The 18013-nt window shown below is 33.2% G+C and overlaps 2 protein-coding genes across 3 annotated transcripts in view; both read left to right on the top strand.

The window, feature by feature from the left end:
- Positions 1 to 18013, top strand: part of LOC138699819 (protein Wnt-5b-like) — a 2020855-nt gene that overhangs the window by 1620378 nt on the left and 382464 nt on the right. The window lies entirely within an intron of this gene.
- Positions 6839 to 17454, top strand: LOC138699815 (uncharacterized). The gene is made up of 2 exons (XM_069825987.1): positions 6839 to 7992; positions 12100 to 17454. The coding sequence occupies exons 1-2, from the start codon at positions 6988 to 6990 to the stop codon at positions 12148 to 12150; spliced, it is 1056 nt and encodes a 351-aa protein (XP_069682088.1). The 5' UTR covers positions 6839 to 6987; the 3' UTR covers positions 12151 to 17454.

The raw sequence follows: 18013 nt of genomic DNA, 5'->3' as shown, positions 1-18013 counted from the left end.
AATCACAAATTCAAGGAAGGTTTTTTTACATGTCACGGCAGATGAAATAAACTTACTTCTAAGCTCTTTCTCTACATCGAGAACTTTTACACTTCTTTCTTGTATTAAACTCTGACTCAAGTACATACAGTATACATATATGGAAGCAAAGAGTATTTTTGGAAATTCTGACTTAGGCAGCATTACGAACAGTTCGATTCCAGATTTCGCTGCAATCTGAGTGGCGTGCTGTTCTGTAGATTTATCAATTCAAGCTATAAAATTCCAGGATCTTCTATCGGCTATAAGCCGAAAGGATTTCAAATAAATCTCGATTCCTTGTCAATTGTCACTGTTTCTCCAAACTTACCAGTGAATTCTGCTGTAGGTCTTGAAGTAGAGTCTTACATTTGATAGGAAGATTTTCTTATCACTCTTCAAGATATTTTACAGTCAAATAAAATAAAGTTGTCTGTGTTCTACATAATACTGCAACATTTCAAATTTACCCATACATGCTCTTGACTAGTCGATTATATATCGTGCAATTCTGTAACTCGCACGCACAACGTGCTAATGATATTTGATATCAGTCTCACCTTGTTGATATCCCATTTTTACCTTTAGCTGTTCTAAAGAAGATCTAGACAGTATTTCTTTACTAAAACCTTCACCGTGTTTATTTGCAACATAAAATATCATGCGTAAGAAAGTGTAATAGAACATAACACAAGCTTTACCTCCCTTGTTAATAAAAAAATCTTTCTCTTTCGTCTCATCACAAAAGGAAAATGATCTGAGGATTATATTGTTTTTCACTTAAAACGAGCCGCCACTTACTGCAGACGCGAGCAAACTTGCGTCTTGCAAGAACCGCATACAGACACTACAGCTATTACAGAGTCCCTTCTATCTGCACTGAAGTTGTGCTCACACTTTGAGAGCATGAGTTGCCCACCCATGGACAAATGCAACGAACACTGCGAGCGAGAGCGGCAGTTAGTTTTGTTCATCTCTAATCGCCATTTTTCAGGCTTTGAACAGAATTGTGAACGTTTCCTCTGTGCATGATGAATCAGTTACAGCGTACTGCTGTGACTCTGTTCCAAGAGCAACGTTGTCTAGAGCTAGTTACATCACAAGCAGTGAGGATGGAAATTGATAGGCTATGAAGGAGGCTATATATTAAAATTTAATTATAGGCTACAATAAGTAAGAGTCCTGCGGTTGATTACATGGATCATACTAGCTTCGCTTGGAACGGAGAGTTCTGAATCGTCTCCCCGCTTCGTTTCGTGTGTTCACATCTGCTTATTCCTATAGGCACTGAACAATGAGAATATCGTCGTTGTTCCTGCAATAACTCCTATGTGCAAAATATAAAATTTTTCAGTAGGAAGAAAAAACACATTTATTCATCCTATGGCAGCCTTACATAGGAGACTGTGAATTCTTACATTTTCGAAACAAAGAAATATAATTACATACGGTATAGGATATTTTATTGTTTGCTGTATCACTGTTTAAGATATTTAATAGAGCAAAAATCTGAAAATCGATAAATATGTCACATAGGAGTTATTGCAGGAACAACGACGATATACTCACGTACAAAATATACTGTCAAGTGGATTTAATAACAAATTAAATATTTATTTAAAGCACCTAATGGGCAACAGAAGTTTTCTTCACGTTACCTTAAAACTAATCTAAATTCAAGATAGGCATTTTGTTTCACACTACATTTTCATCCAAGAAGTAAAGGCCAATGATAATTATTTTTCTCCTATTTACAAAGTTTAAATTTAACTTTTTAAAGCAAATAGACAATTATATTTTATCAAAGTGAAAATGAGTTTAGAAGTAAATAATATGTTATTGAAAGGATTGAAATTTGAATATTCACAATTGAAAATAAATTAATATTGAAACATGTACCGATATGTAAAATACATTTAGAAATGTTTGTAGGTTCTTTTTTGTCTCCATGTGTTACCGTCTTTAATGCCAGACTGTATAAATTAATTGTAAATAAGCCTATTTGTTTTACACTTGAACGTCGTAATTGGACACAGTCTATGTACATACACATCTATTACATAAATAAATAAAAATGGTGGAAATTACAATAATAAAATAAATAGCAGTAAAAAACAATTATTTACACCGAGTATTTGCTTCACGAATTTCTACACATTACCAGTGACTGTAAACACTTTAAATCCAAATGGAAGTTTTCTTCTTCTTCCTGATAAAATACATTTTCTTCTTTCCTAATGAAGCGCTCACTACCAAATTCTTCTATTAGAGTAGGCTTACTGATCTTCAAGCGCCCAGCTTTGTTTCTTTTTCGCCTGTTTACTGAACAGCAGACCTGGGGCCCGTTTCACAATCCTTACAAATTACAAATTAACAATTTACAAGTAACAAGTAAAAGATTATAAATGCTTGTAAATTTGTTTCACAATGCTATCTTATTAATTTGTAAAGTTCGACGAACTTTACAAAATCAGCTAAAGAAATTTACAAATAAGCATTATTGGTTACATAATATCGTCAACGACAGTTTACAAAAATCGCTAAGGAGCAGAGCTAAAGTCGCTGTATTTTTACCACTATCGATACATATGTTTATATTTTGTACTAAAATAGATTATTCTAAGCTTGCTGATTCATATTTTACCAACAGAAAATATAAAGTATTGTTAAAGAAAATTAAAAGTATTTAGATTTTTATATATTGGCGACAATGAAATTTCATGTGATGTGATTGGCCGAGTATACCAATACGTCTATTAGTGAAACGACCAAAGTTAGCGCCAAATTCAGTCAAATAAGTAAATAACAGATTTGGTCCACGTACAAATATGCAATTGATAAAATAATTACAATGTCTACCACAAAATCGGGTTCATTTTTTTGTGTTGATCCATCAGTATTTATTAATGTTGCATTCATAATCTCATAAACATTAGTGATCCCAGCAGCAGCATAAAAATTCTGTGCTACAGTAAATAACATTTTCGTGATAAAAAATCTGCCTCGAATTTAACTCTTTTAACAACATCAGCTACCCCGTGGGCACTTTTGCATACTGATATCTTAGAAATTCCGTGCTTATCTGCTAACGAACGGAACTGACAACTAGTATATTAAACCAATGCAAAACAATACAGTTCTCGCTTTGACTTTAAGACACCACTTTCCATGTTGGATGTGATGTCCAATGTCTTGTAGGAGAGATTCCAGCGAAACGGGACTCGAAACGACTTCAGAATAACGCATAGGTAGTGTCGTTATTGCATTATTGAATTAATTTATTTTTGGTGCAGAGAACTTCTTTTTTAAGTGCGATTATTTATTGAATACAGTCTTCGTATATAAATACTTACGCGGTATTCTGAAATATAGTGCGGGACTCATTTGAAATCTTTCATTAAATCCATACAATGATACGAACGTGTTATTAATTCTTGGCCGGAAAATTTTACGTATGTCTTTGTTTGATTAGGCCTAAATTCAATATCTTCGTCTGAGCCATTAGAAGTACTCAATAACATCAAAACTACTCTAGTTTAATTCTTCATATTACCCAGTTACTCAAAAATTAATTTAATAAATATATCTTTATTGTATTTATTCAGAATTTGTTGCAATATCAAACTTTACACATCTCAGAGTTATTGTAGAAAATGTGCTAACTTTACAATTAAAGTAAAATTACCATTCATTGTGAAATAGAATGCTTGTAAAGTGCGCAAAATTTAATTTGTAAAGATTGCAAAGATTGTAAACATTGTGAAACAGGCCCCTGAAGTGTGTACGCCGCGCCGTACTCCATATATACACACATACATACATACATACATACATACATACATACATACATACATACATACATACCTACACTGTTGCGGATTACTCGGAGCCTCTAGGTCAGCGGTAACCAAAGCGAGTGTCGTGATTACATCGTGTAATCACAGACATTCAAACGGGTACTGGGAGTTTCCTGTACATTGCTATGTGTTTCATTCACGTACTGGAGGCAAGCAGTGGCAGTATCATATTGCTCTACAAACTCTGTCCCTACAAGCAGTAAGAGGTGGTTTCGTAAAGAATGAGGAGAACTTTTTTGTTGTTCTTTTGGACAAAATGTAATATTAACTTAGAAAGCTTGTTGTAAATATTCAGATTGTCAATGTTAATACAGATAATATAATATAATATTTGTTTTATTCACTCTTATGACAAATCAATTATTAAAACAATGACATATATTTCATAATATGTAGTCATTGAGTTTTATACAAAATAAGTTACGAACGTTTTCGCCCATTCAGGCATCTTCAGGTTCAGTGTACAATATCTCATTATTAATCTGTATGATAATTACAATGATGGCCGATGAGATGGACTGTTTAAAATTGATCATTATATATATATATATATATATATATATATATATATATATATAATGTACAAACATATGCATAATTAAAATGTATCCATGTTACAAGGTCATAAAATTGTGAAAATTGTGAACACGTAGTGTTTTACATTTTAAACTCCATGATACTCAGTGTAGCTCTTGTTTTGTAGATTCCATTAAAATGATGAATTTTATCTGAAATATATGTTTACTTTGCTCAACGGTTCAATTAGGAGTAAATGGAAACATTGTCACGCTGAATAATGTATTATTATTATTATTATTATTATTATTATTATTATTATTATTATTATTATTATTATTATTATTATTATTATTGACCACTAAGTATGTGTTTCTATAATTCTTCTGTACGTGTATGAATATTGATAATTTAGATCTTCTTCCTAGAAGGATAAAATTATTCGGTTTTATCTCAGTTTTAATCTTTTTAATCTTTAGATAAGGGTAACTATTTATTAGTTCATCTATACAAATAATAAATCTGTAGCCGAAATATTTCTGGTAATTTTCGATTTTCCAAAAATAATTGGTCCTAACATATATAATTAACCACCCTGAAACCGAAAATCGCATTTTTGAAATTTTTGTTTGTATGTCTGTCTGTATGTTTGTTATCTTTTCACGCGATAATGGCTGAACCGATTTATATGAAAATTGGAATATAAATTAAGTTCATTGTAACTTAGATTTTAGGCTATATGGCATTCAAAATACTTTATTTAAAAGGGGTGTTATAAGGGGGCCTGAATTAAATAAATCGAAATATCTCGCTTATTATTGATTTTTGTGAAAAATGTTACATAACAAACGTTTCTTTAAAAATGATTTCCGATACGTTTTATTCTTTACAAAATTTTGATAGGACTGATATTTAATGAGATAAATGAGTTTTAAAATTTAAATAACGCCATCTAAGACGGTGCAATGAATTAAGAACAAATGACTTCGTCTATAAGGGGCCTTGGACAACAACAATCGAAACAGGGGCCTTGGACATCAACAATCGAAAGCTATTAAACATAGCCTACAGAGAATGTTTCTGTGTTTGTATGAAGTAATGTCGGAAGCTAAATTAACCGATTTGTATAATTAATTATTATTTCACCAATGGAAAGTGTAGTTTCTCTAGATGGACATAATGCTATAATGTTATTACAGTAACGTCTGAGTAACTCGAGGACATGGGTAAGATTAAAATAGCTTCTTATGCACAGATAATTTGATAGGCTATTTTGTACATTGGTTTTCTGTATTTCTTAAAATAATATTATGTACACTCGTTTTAATCTCAGAGAATTAACGAACCACAAGAGTGTATTGATTTAGTATGCAGTAATAGTACGCTAGCTTAGCAATCCATTATTTTATAATTCAAATTTTAACTATGCTCAATTGAATCGTGTTAAAATACATAAAATATATATGCAATAAATGCAATGCAAAAAAAATTGGGTAATGAGCGAAGCAGATTATCTTGCGCTGTTGTAAAAGTTGTTCCCTGGATCAAACGTCCTATTTTAATTATGTAATTACTTTATATTTATTTCTAACAGGTGCAGCGGAGCGCATGAGTACGGCTAGTTTAATAATAATATTGTAGAAAAACTGATTCAATATTATGTGTCAACGAACTGTTAAACGCCAGGAATTGACATGCCTTAAATCATAGCCAGGAAGAGAAAATGAGATAAATAAATATAAGGAAGCCAGCTAGCTAATGGGGTTTGAAATATCTCGTGCTCTAAAGTCTTTTATAGATCAGAATTTCTCAAAAGAGTAATGATTAAGATAGCTCTATAAGAAGTTTTTAATTTTGAAAAACTACGAATTTCTCGACCAAGTATGGAGAGAAGAATTTAGAAAATTCGTGATTAAATTCAAGAGGAAGGTTAAAAAAATAAGCAAGAAAAATCGTATATTACTCACTAGCTCTTGATGACAGCAGTGACATTACTGATACAGCAAAGCTTGAGATTTTTATCAACGGGATTGATCAAGACGTTAGTACAGGAATCACCACTGGTTGCAGTGTTCATGCCCAGTACCTTTCCTTCGTCTCCTTACTTCATAGTCTGTCTTCGCATGTAATCACTGCAGCTCGAGTTTTGGTCACTCCTGAATCTGTAAGAAATGCTATATGGCCAATGTTCTATACTGCAAAGAGATAACGATTAAAAGATAACAGCATAGTTTTGAGATAATCAGAATGTAAATTATAAATAAACCACGTTTTGGAAGATGAATTAATGAAACGCATTACAACGAATAAGTACTTATCTCACCAGAAATTCTTAAATACTACGTCGACGACGACGACGACGACGACGACGACGACGATGATGATGATGATGATGATGATGATGACGACGACGATGGTGATGGCGATGATGATGACTATAGCGGTAATAATGAAGTTTTTCCTTGTCATGATGAAGCTTTATCACTACAGTTATTAGCAAAGGGCATTGCCTTCTTTATCATAGATACAGATAAGATGTCTCGAGATGATAAATGATACATATGTGTAAGAATTGATCAGTTTGAGAGTAAGAACCATGAAAAGAGGTAGCATGGAGCTGAAGATTCTTCTTTCGGTTTGGCTGATACTTGGACTACAGTTGTGTTCTTTGGGCAGGACGTCTGATGGCAACAAGTTCGTTGAGGAGGAAAGTGACTGTGTTTATGCTCCACCCTCAAGGCGCATTATGGGAGTCTTCAACGGTATGGACAACGATCTAGAAGGACACTTCCTATTTCAAACTACTCTAGGCAAAATATCTGATATAATTATTAATGAAGAATGGTTAAACGGAACTGGAAGTATAGCTGTAAAAGGAATTGGTGAAGATCATGTTTTCATTATTTTCAACGTACCACTTGGAGTAAGTTTAACAGTTGACGTATTATTGTTTACTGATGGAGATTCAGAGAAAGTCGATGAAGAGATGTGTGAGAATTTTTTGGATTTGTCGAGAAATGCACTTAAACATATGAAGAAAAACAGTGATAACATTGGAATGCAGCTAATGACTTTATCATTTTACGAAACGTTCAGCGAAGCATTATTAGAAATATACATGTTTGGATCCAATTATGGAGCCATAGACTGCTTCGGAAGTACTTTTTGGTACAATGAAGTTGGCACGATGATAATTGATGGAGGAATTGGAGATGATGTAGTCAGCATGTATTTATTAGTACCAGCAAGAGGCCGTGCTGCCAACATGTATTCTTGTGTTTTTTTTAGTAATGATAAGTACTCTTCAAGGAAACGTCACTCTTATCAGAAAGAGTTCCAAGTTCAAATAGAAGCAGTTTTCGATGAAACCATTTTCATTTATGAAACGTACGGTTCAATTTATCCAGAAGGTGAAACTTTTCATGTAAAAGAAACTGTAATTGGCGTGATTGCATATTATTATCAAGAGTTAACATTGAAGAATGGAATCGGTAGAGTCTCGGAATATGGAGGATTTTTTTCCAATTACACAGTATACCAGATCGACAAGTCATTGGATTGCTATGGATCTTATCAAAATATATACTTAGTCATGAGCGAGGTGAGTGAAAATATTGAGTTTTATTGAATCGTAAGCCTCGGATATTAAAAAAATCGTGTCAGGTTCAAAATATTTACCTATATTAATTCTCCATATTATAACTAATAAATTGCATATTGAAACTTCCTCAGTTGAAACGTTAAAAGTGTTATAATTTTAAAGAGATTATGTACGTTATGACAGACGGGTCCCGTTTCGACGCCGGTGTGGTTCAACATCAGTGTTTTTCGAACTATTGTTGCTCCAGCTGATCTTGATTTCCGGCGTTTGCGTTCGTCGGTTGTAGGGGTGGAGGTGTGTTGCTCTTATAGTGGGGGTGGTTGCTTGTGTGTCATGTATTATGATATCGAATAATGTATGGTATTGAATTGTAATTGTGTATTAAGTATATACTCTGGGTATATTATTATGTGATTGTATATTTCGTATTATTGTAATATGTTTAACTGTGAACTTTTTGGTATGATGTGTATACCTGGTAAGGTTTATCTTGTCTCAGTAGCAATAAAACCAAGTCCGTTCAAATGAGGATGGAGATTATAGGAGGGTTGTAAATTTTCAAGATTCCTTTCAAAATCTTGTTATTGTACAGACTGCCGGAACTAAGTTTCTTGAAAGACAAGCTCAGTGACGGAACTACACAGTACGAAGACAGATATTTTGTTATTTTATTTTGCGCTACAGAATGTATCAACTAGTCCCTTCCGCCACTGGATGGATGGACGGCACCGCTCCACTCCACCATCACCATAACAACACAGACGAAATAAGACATATCTCCTTTCTCTCTCTTTTCACAGTGAGAGAAGATACATCACACAGCCTTTAGTAATTCCGTATCTGTTCCTTTATTATTGTAGTAGTGACTGTTGTTGGTTATATGTTCTGCGTAATTTGATGTGATGTAGGGTTTAGTTATAGCTTTAATGCCTACATTATATCTTTGTTTGAAAGAATCTTCCTGTCTGTTCTGTGCTGCCCAGATTTTTACATGTCGACCTGTTTGGCAGAGTTGGTATAGCGCTGGTCTTCTATGCCCGAGGTTGCGGGTTCGATCCCGGGTCAGGTCGATGACATAAGTGTGATTAAATGCTACAGGCTTATGTAAGTAGATTTACTGGCATGTAAAAGAACTCCTGTGGGACAAAATTCCGGCACACCGGCGACGCTGATATAACCTTGGCAGTTGCGAGCGTCGTTAAATATAACATAACATTTTTTTTTCAATACTCATACATTATTCGATATCATAATACATGACACACAAACAACCACCCCTACTGTAAGAGCAGTACACCCCATCCCTATAACTGACGAACGCAAACGCCGGATATCAAGATCAGCTGGAGCAACAGTAGTTCGAAAGACAGTGATGATGAACCACACCGATGTCGAAATATGACTCGTCTGTCATAAGGTATGCACATAATCTCTTTAAAATTATAAGACTTTTAACGATTCAACTAAGAAAGTTTCAAGATTTAAACAAGTGTTAACGTGAACAATAAACAATAAATTGTATGTATAATTAGGTCAATGCATACATTGACTTCAATTAGTGCAGAATAATATAAAGAATGAACAGTAGTATGGAATTAAATTATAATTTTACAAAGAAAAATGTTTTATACAAAAGCTGTTGGCGATAAACCGTACAATATGATACCAGTGTTAGAAAAAGTTATTCATATATACAGGGTGTCACAGTAAACTTGATTTTTTTTTAATGGCATGCTATATTAAAATTTACATATTCCGATTCTCCATTAAATTTTACGTATGAATGTGTAGAAATTTTACCATTCAACGTTTAATTACTTTTCATTATTTATTAAACTTGTTTCGTGGACTTCAAACTTGAGACAAATAAGTATAGATGAAGAGATGAGACCCGGCATGTGAACTGTGCGAAGGAGAAAGAATACGCTATCAGAAATAGTTTTTTTTTTCATTATGGTGAATATTATATACTAATCTACCGATACGGAAGTTCATCTCAAACTAAAACCTGTCTTCCCCCTCCATACCTATTGTTGATATAGCCACGGCACATGATGAGGTCACAGGACAGGTCTTGCCTCCCCTACTGTATGTAAAATTATGTTGAGTAGACCATAAAAGTAAACAAAACACTATGACTAATGAAATTTTACCACAGATTTTCAAAATGAGAACTATTCACATCCACACAATGTCCCAGTCTATCACGGTAACATTAAGCTTACATCGTCTTTCTCACAGTTATATGACTAATCTGTTCCATCTCATATCTACATTAGACTGTTTTCATGATAGACTGGGACATTGTTTGGCTGTGAATGGTTCTCATTTTAAGCATCTGTGATAAAGTTCGGTTAGTCCTAATGTTTTGTTTAGTTTTATGACCTACTCAACATGGTTTTACATACTTATTTGTCTCAAGTTTGAAGTTCTTGAAACAAGTTTAATAAATAATTAAAAGACATGAAACGGGTGAATGAGTAAAATTTAATGGCGATTCGGAATATGTAAATTTTAGTATAGGGTGACATTTAAAAAAATAAAGTTTACTGTCACATACTGTGTGCCTGAATAACTTATTTTCGAACAACTGGTATCTTACTGTATTGTATGGTTTATCTCCAACAGCTTTTATACAGAATGTTTCTGAGGTGGTGTTACAAACTTTCAGAGATGCTGGGGAAGGGTACATGTATCAATTTGAGATAAGGAACCATGGTTCGGAAATGACTGAGTCGAAATTTATAAGCAAAAATAATTGTGTGGAAATCGAATCGTAATTTGGCACCACGTGCCCTTCTTCCCTTAACTTTTGGAACAGTCGTAGAAAAATGGTATGGGCCGGATGTCTCCTACGTGGGTATTTGTACCCGATACAATCTGTGACCTTGTCTACTGTTCCCATTGGCTCATCCGTATTCGAAAATCAGGTCTGCATATTCCGCTCTCGTGTACTCCTTCATTGCACTAGGACTGATCGACTGTACACTGCAACTTGTACACATATACTGCTGTCTACAGACGTGCATATCAGGACCGACCATGTCCGTTACACATTACGCCATCTGCATTGCTTTAGTGTAGTTTCCTGTTCCCATCCCTCAGACAGCGTACTGAATGGAATACTGTAAGTAGACAACGTAAACAACGTCAGATGAATACAGTATGTGTAAGATGTACAGATAAATACACATAAATAAGGCGTACAGAGGAATAAAATTATTTCATTTCCACAGAATTATTTTTGTTTGTAAATTTCGACTCGTTCATTTCCGGACCAGGGTTCGTTATCTCAAATTGATACATGTGCCCTTCGCCATCAACCCTGAAAGTTTGTAACACCACCTCGGAAACACCCTGTATAAAACTTTTCTTTGTACGATTAAAATTTAAGAAGTTATTAGCAATATTCCATACTTACTGTTCATCCTGTGTATCATATTCTTCATGTTTAAACTTATAATTAATTAATAATAATATCATTATTTTCATAATATAAATATAATATTTATTACAATTATAATTTTTATAATAATAATTGAATCATTCACTCGAATAACGGTGTAACAAACACATTTGTTGAATATGAGTTAAAGATGGAACTGTGTTATGTCTGTCCTCCTGCATGCGATGGAAAACTTTCTCTCTGCCTAAATCAACATTTGGCATCATTATGGATATTTGAATTTGCTGTTTAGTAGAGCAACGTTATAAATTTTACAATTCCTTCACTCACTTGTAAAATTTACTTTTTGTTGGTTACAATGTTGATCGGGTGAGTGATTCAATAATTGGATATTATGAGCGAAATTAAAAACGTTTACGAATTTTATTGATTTCATAATACTTACTCACAATCCCACAAGAGGCTTATAAAGTTTTCTTAACTTTCGGTCATTTATAGTGCAGTAATAATAAGAAATACGGCTATAGGTTCCGTTATCAACAATTTTCGTAATAGACTTTTGTTTAGAAAATTTCTTGTAACTTACGACAACTCCACACAAGTCAATTATTTAGAATTATTAGATTTTACAATGCATACCTTATTATATCATTGTTAACCGTCTACAATCCCGAAATACTAATGCTCGTTTCGTATTTCAGCAAGAACTCGTCAATATGATCATCTATCTGTTAATGGAAGACGATGATTGACCTTCAAGATACGATATTGCATTGCATCTTTTGAACTTATAAAAATCAGAACATTAGTAACCTGGATATTGTATGTTACCTTTCAATGATTATAAATAATTTAACAATATTTATAGTAAATTAAATAAATATTATACTACTCAATTTGTTAATAATACTACTCATATTAATCGTCATAGTTATTAACAACATCTCAGGATTTGATTTGTATCAGGAAAGACATTAATGTTATCCGTAAAGCGTTTTAATGTTATATTAAGTTTTGCGTATGAATGTATAGAAGTTTTACCCATTCACCCATTTCATTTCTTTTCACTATTTGTTAAACTTGTTCCGTGGACTTCAAACTTGAGACAAATAAGTATGGAAAATCACAGTCTACTATATACAGTTACGAAGCTTGAGTTTTGAGGGTGCTAGAAACAATAGACTGTGACGGTACTATTTTGCATTGCCTGTAATGAGGCGATATTAGCGATCCTAGTGGTGAGCAACTATCTAATGTTTGCATATTTACTACGTATTGAGCTTCGCGACTGTATATACTAGACTGTGGTAAAATCATGTTGAGTAGACCATAAAAGTAAGCAAAACACTATGACTAATGAAGCTTTATCACAGTTTACTTGAGGGGAAAAGTGTTTTTTATTGCTATTGGCTCTTTTTATTGTAGTACTTCTTTGGAAGGCGAATCTGTCTATGTAATTCGATAATGAAACTTCATCCAGAATTGCCTACTTTTAGTAATGACAATTTTAAATCTAAACTTAAATTATATGACAGACTTCCCTAGTTTGGTCAATAGAAATAGAGCCCAGTTATCATAATTCAGCAAAAAACGCGTAATAAATATCTCTGACGGTAGAAGTCAGTGTATATATCAGGTATTGTAAAGCAAGTTTATTTTTTCCTAAGTATATTATTACTCTAAACTTATCTTTGTTATTATGTCAATTATGATTTGCTCTTAATTACACTAATAATAATATTAATCACAATTGTCAACATCTTTTTCTCCACTCTAAAATTATGATATAAATTACCTCAATTATTACTAATATTATTGTTATTAAATTTATTATTATCATCTTCATATTATGCTTCTTAAGTCTCTTATCCTGGTGTTTATATGTTAGTCTACAAAGTATGTAAATATTTTTGTGATTTATATATGTCATTGTTCTTCTACTCATTTTAAGAATCTGATTCTGGTATTACAATGTTCAAATTTAATTTTATGAACAACAGATATTTTGTGTAATGCTCATATTATTTTATGAAAACGGAACTGTCCTCGAACACGAGCTTTGCTCTTTCGGGGTAATTTCATGTAACGTTTTATATTTTGTGCATTTATTAAATAATAAATAAATAAATGTTAATTTGAGTAAATCTTGATAATTATGTTATGTAATAAACTAATAAATGTCGTGGTTGATTATGTGTGTTGGTACAAATTAGGTCATTTTACTGAAAAAAAGTCGGTCTCAGTAGCATAGTTGGTATAGCGCTGGCCTTCTATGCTCGAGGTTGCGGGTTCGATCCCGGCCCAGGTCGATGGCATTTAAGTGTATTTAAATGCGACAGGCTCATATCAGTAGATTTACTGGCATGTAAAAGAACTCCTGCGGGACAAAATTCCGGCACACCGGCGACGCTGGTGTAACCTCTGCAGTTGCGAGCGTCGTTAAATAAACCATAATTTCAATTTACTGGAAAAAAATTGTAATGTGTATATGTTTTAAGCAAAGAAGGATCTTTGTGGTTGCCACGAATACCTAGATAATATTCACTCTTTTATTCTACATTTTTTATTAGAAATATGGATTCTCCTTTTTCATTAGTTCATTACACATCTATTCATTAGTTACCTTCGAGCTTGTCTTCTAATTCCTTTGTAATTACAGCTCTTCTTCGCATAACTACGCTCTGCTTATCTCACCAAATGTCTCATCCATCAAAATTAATTTTCTTGGAATCTATACTGAATTCTGTGATTAAAAAGAAAGGTTGCAGATTTGAATGTAGATAGTAATTGCTATAGCCCAAAGGCGAAAACGTAATACGGCGAACGCCAGTAGGGGAAGTTATCCCCACCCACATGAAATGTGCATTCGACACAACACTAGCTATCACGTAGAGTGTGTGGTGAGCTAGTAGGGGAAAAGTGGAAAGGGGTCGTGGGCGGAGCTTAGCGTTCGCCGTATTACGTTTTTACCAGCCCAGACACGGGTAACCTGCTTCACTATGTTAAATGAACACGGATCATTCTGCTGTATAGTAAGATAGGACGGGTGGAGGATTGCACAGTGAGGTGAAAAATATATTACTTAAATGTACAAATATAATACTTGTAGTATAAACAGTGTAATTTTGTACAAAAACGTTAGGTTCATAAATTTACGTAGTACCTATAGACAAGTTGCAGCATTCTACATGTTTGTGTATACTTATAAATAGAGAGCGGAATTTTAGGTTCTGAAAAGTGGCATTTTAGGCGCCTAAAATAGACTCTTAAACTCCTTTATTTAGGCTTTATAAAATAAAAAATAGGGTTTTTTGTTAAAGAATGTCACTAATATAAGAGTCGGTATTTATTTGACGCAAAATTCTAGGATTAAAAGAAACTGCCACACATTGCACATTTTACAAGGGTACATACACAAAATGAAGACATTCTGTCTTTAAGTTAGTGTTTTTCATTCACCAATCACATTTCCATAGTTTGCTTCACAGTAGATGATCGGCATCTATTGTGGCTATTGTGTCGCACACTGCTATACTTACAAACGGTGAGAAAAGAGGAAGAGGTTGTTATCTGTCTTGGAATGTAAGAGAATGCTTATTCGAGTTTGTGTTAAATTTCTGACAGACTGACGAAGATATAATAATAATAATAATAATAATAATAATAATAATAATAATAATAATAATAATAATAATAATAATAATAATAATTTGTCCCGCAGGAGTTCTTTTAGATGCCAATAAAACTACTGACGTGAGCCTGTCGCGCTTAAGCACACTTATATGCCATTAACCTAGGCCGGGATCGAACCTGCAACCTCGAGCACAGAAAGCCAGAACTATACCGACTACGCTACCCAGACCGACTGAAAGTTGTAATTTTAGGATTTAAAGAATATAAGAATGAGAAGGGGTAGCCAGGAGGTACTTTTCTATTGTGTTGTACACTGCTAGGAAGGAGTTGTTATTCATCTTGGAATGTAACGGGTACAGAATGTTAAGAAAAACAGTTAACAGTTACGAAAAATGATTTAAAAAATTAAAAATAGGCACTAACGTCGAAATAGGCATTTTAGGCACTGTAAAACCCCTTTATTTTTACCTATGTTTCCATGAAAAATGTAAATATTAAATCTCAAGCCTGTATGTATAAAGGAAAAAAATAGGTTTTTGCCTAAATTCCGCTCTCTACTTATAAAAGATAACATGAAATGTAGAAATTACAAATTGAAGTACTATGCCACATTTAACATGAGAAAAGTTCGGGGTAAAAGAAGATATCAGACGATAGACGACATTAAGATATATGGATCGTATGCGGAGATTAAGAGGAAGGCAGAAAATAGAAATGATTGGAACATACTGGGTTTTGCTGTGAAAAACCAGGGCAGAAAACTAGGAATAAATGAATGTCACATTCCATACATTCTTATTTCCTTTAATATTAATAAAATTAAACAGTGCAATTGTGTTGAAGTGTCAGTCAGCATTTCGCATACATTTCTTGCAGAGATATACCAAAAAATAAAATAAGTACAGTGCACAAAAATTAAGAGCATGTATTTCAGAATTTGTTGGTGTGTTTATTATTGAAAATAATGAATGTGCCTATTATTGAAAATAATAAACTATTCTGAAAACTTTGCAAACGTTGTGTGCCAGATTCTATGAGTTTCAACGTAAAGCGTCATGTCATACCATTAAACATAAATGCGCTTATATAACAGACTGAATTCTGAGACTCGAATTACACAGCCTCGACTACCGCGTGATCCACCAATTCGTGCCTCAAATTCTTCCCTCCCGCGTATCTCTAGGTGACGTCATCCGCTCCAACTCAAAGTTATGCTGTATACATTGATTCTTCGTCTGTCGATCGCCGTTTACAATTTCATTGGAATAAGTCGTGTAGTTTAGAAATTATAGGCGCGGCAAAAGTCGCTTGTAAATGTGTCCGTCTACTTTTCAGAATGGCATCCTTGTACTGGACCGAACTTGAAGACGTATTCACGCCAAAACAGTGGATATACACTTAGTGAGCTGGACCCCGGACTCATTTCACCGGCATTGTCACCTTCATCACATTCAGACGCTAAATAACCTTAGATGTTGATAAAGCGTCATAAAATAACCAACTAAAATAAAAAAATACACTTAGTGAAATTGCAAATGTGTTATCGAACACATACTAGTGACGTCATTGCAGGTGTAGGCCTACATTTAAGTGACGTGCCTAATTTCAAGCATGGTCCAACTGTATCAGCTGACGTAGAACACAATGTACGAGTATAAATATTTTCTCATATGTAAAGGAATATCGTTTTCAATAAGTTTATTACGCACAATATACTTAACTTTATTTCAGTCCGTAATTATGTATGGAATTATAGGTTGGGGTTAGCTTATTTAAATTCAATTTTAATCCACTTTATTTATTACAGAAGAAAATAATCAAAATATGTCTTCATAAACCTATTGATTTTCCATCTCAAAAATTGTTTTTCGACTTTAATGTTCTTAAAATAAGACAAATTTATTACTGTATATTGTGTTAATAAAATGCATACATAAAAATTGAAATAATTTTGAATTATATTCTCATAGTTATGAAACAAAAGGTATAGATTTTTTAAGATTGTTTGAACCAAAATGCAACACTGGTACAGTATTTAATCAAAGTAGTAATTTAGGCCCAAGAATATATAACAAATTTATATTTAAATATCGTAATCTTGTTAATTCTAATAGTTGTAGTATTAAATTTAAAAAGTGATGTATGGATTTTATAAAAATTGAAAAATTGTAAATTTAAATTTATATATTCTTATTGCGTTGTATTATATACTTCTTAATTTCAATTCAGGAATCCGCACCTGAGCACGAGTTCTACTCTTTCAGGGGCGAGCTAAAGTTTTTCTGTATATATTTAATGTTACAATTATTAGCAAAATAAATAAATAAATAGAAAATATGAAAATAATTTTCACTGTTTTCTGTAATAAATCGCATAAAGATTAAGATGTTTATGCTTATTTATGTTTAATGTTTAATATTGTTACATTTACGATGTCAAGAAAGTACATACAGACTACATACACTTGGCCGCACGGATGTGAATGGCGCACGACGCGCGTAACGTTCCGTACCTCGGCACGAATGTCTCTGATGAGCGTAGTTGATAGTCGCCACACCTATCTTCCCCCTTTCGCCGTACTTCACGTTAGAGCACAACTCTCGGTTTAGTTTACGTTCCAATGTTTTTATTTCGATGCAAGCAACTCCAAAGACTGATTCAGAGTAGGCCTATGATTGGATTTTTACGAATAACTTTCAAACTAATTATAGGGGAGACTTGGTTAATTCCGCAATGTTAAAAAGTAAATCTATCATATTTTTATCAAAATGTTTATTGAAAAATATTATCGAGGTATGTATACATGGACTAAACCTTTCATTACCAAATGAGATAAAGAGACCTATTAAAATGCAGATATATTTAGTTGTGCATACATTACAGTTGAAAAAGAACAACTATGGTAATTCCGCAATAGGACTTGGCTAATTCCGCAGTCGTAAATAATTATGAAATACGTTATGAAAGTAACATAAAACGAAC

This window comes from Periplaneta americana, chromosome 5, assembly GCF_040183065.1.
Source record: "Periplaneta americana isolate PAMFEO1 chromosome 5, P.americana_PAMFEO1_priV1, whole genome shotgun sequence".
In the NCBI taxonomy this organism is placed as follows: Eukaryota; Metazoa; Arthropoda; class Insecta; order Blattodea; family Blattidae; genus Periplaneta; species Periplaneta americana.
Note: the sequence above shows the minus strand (reverse complement) of the source record. Positions and strands in the feature narration are given on the sequence as shown.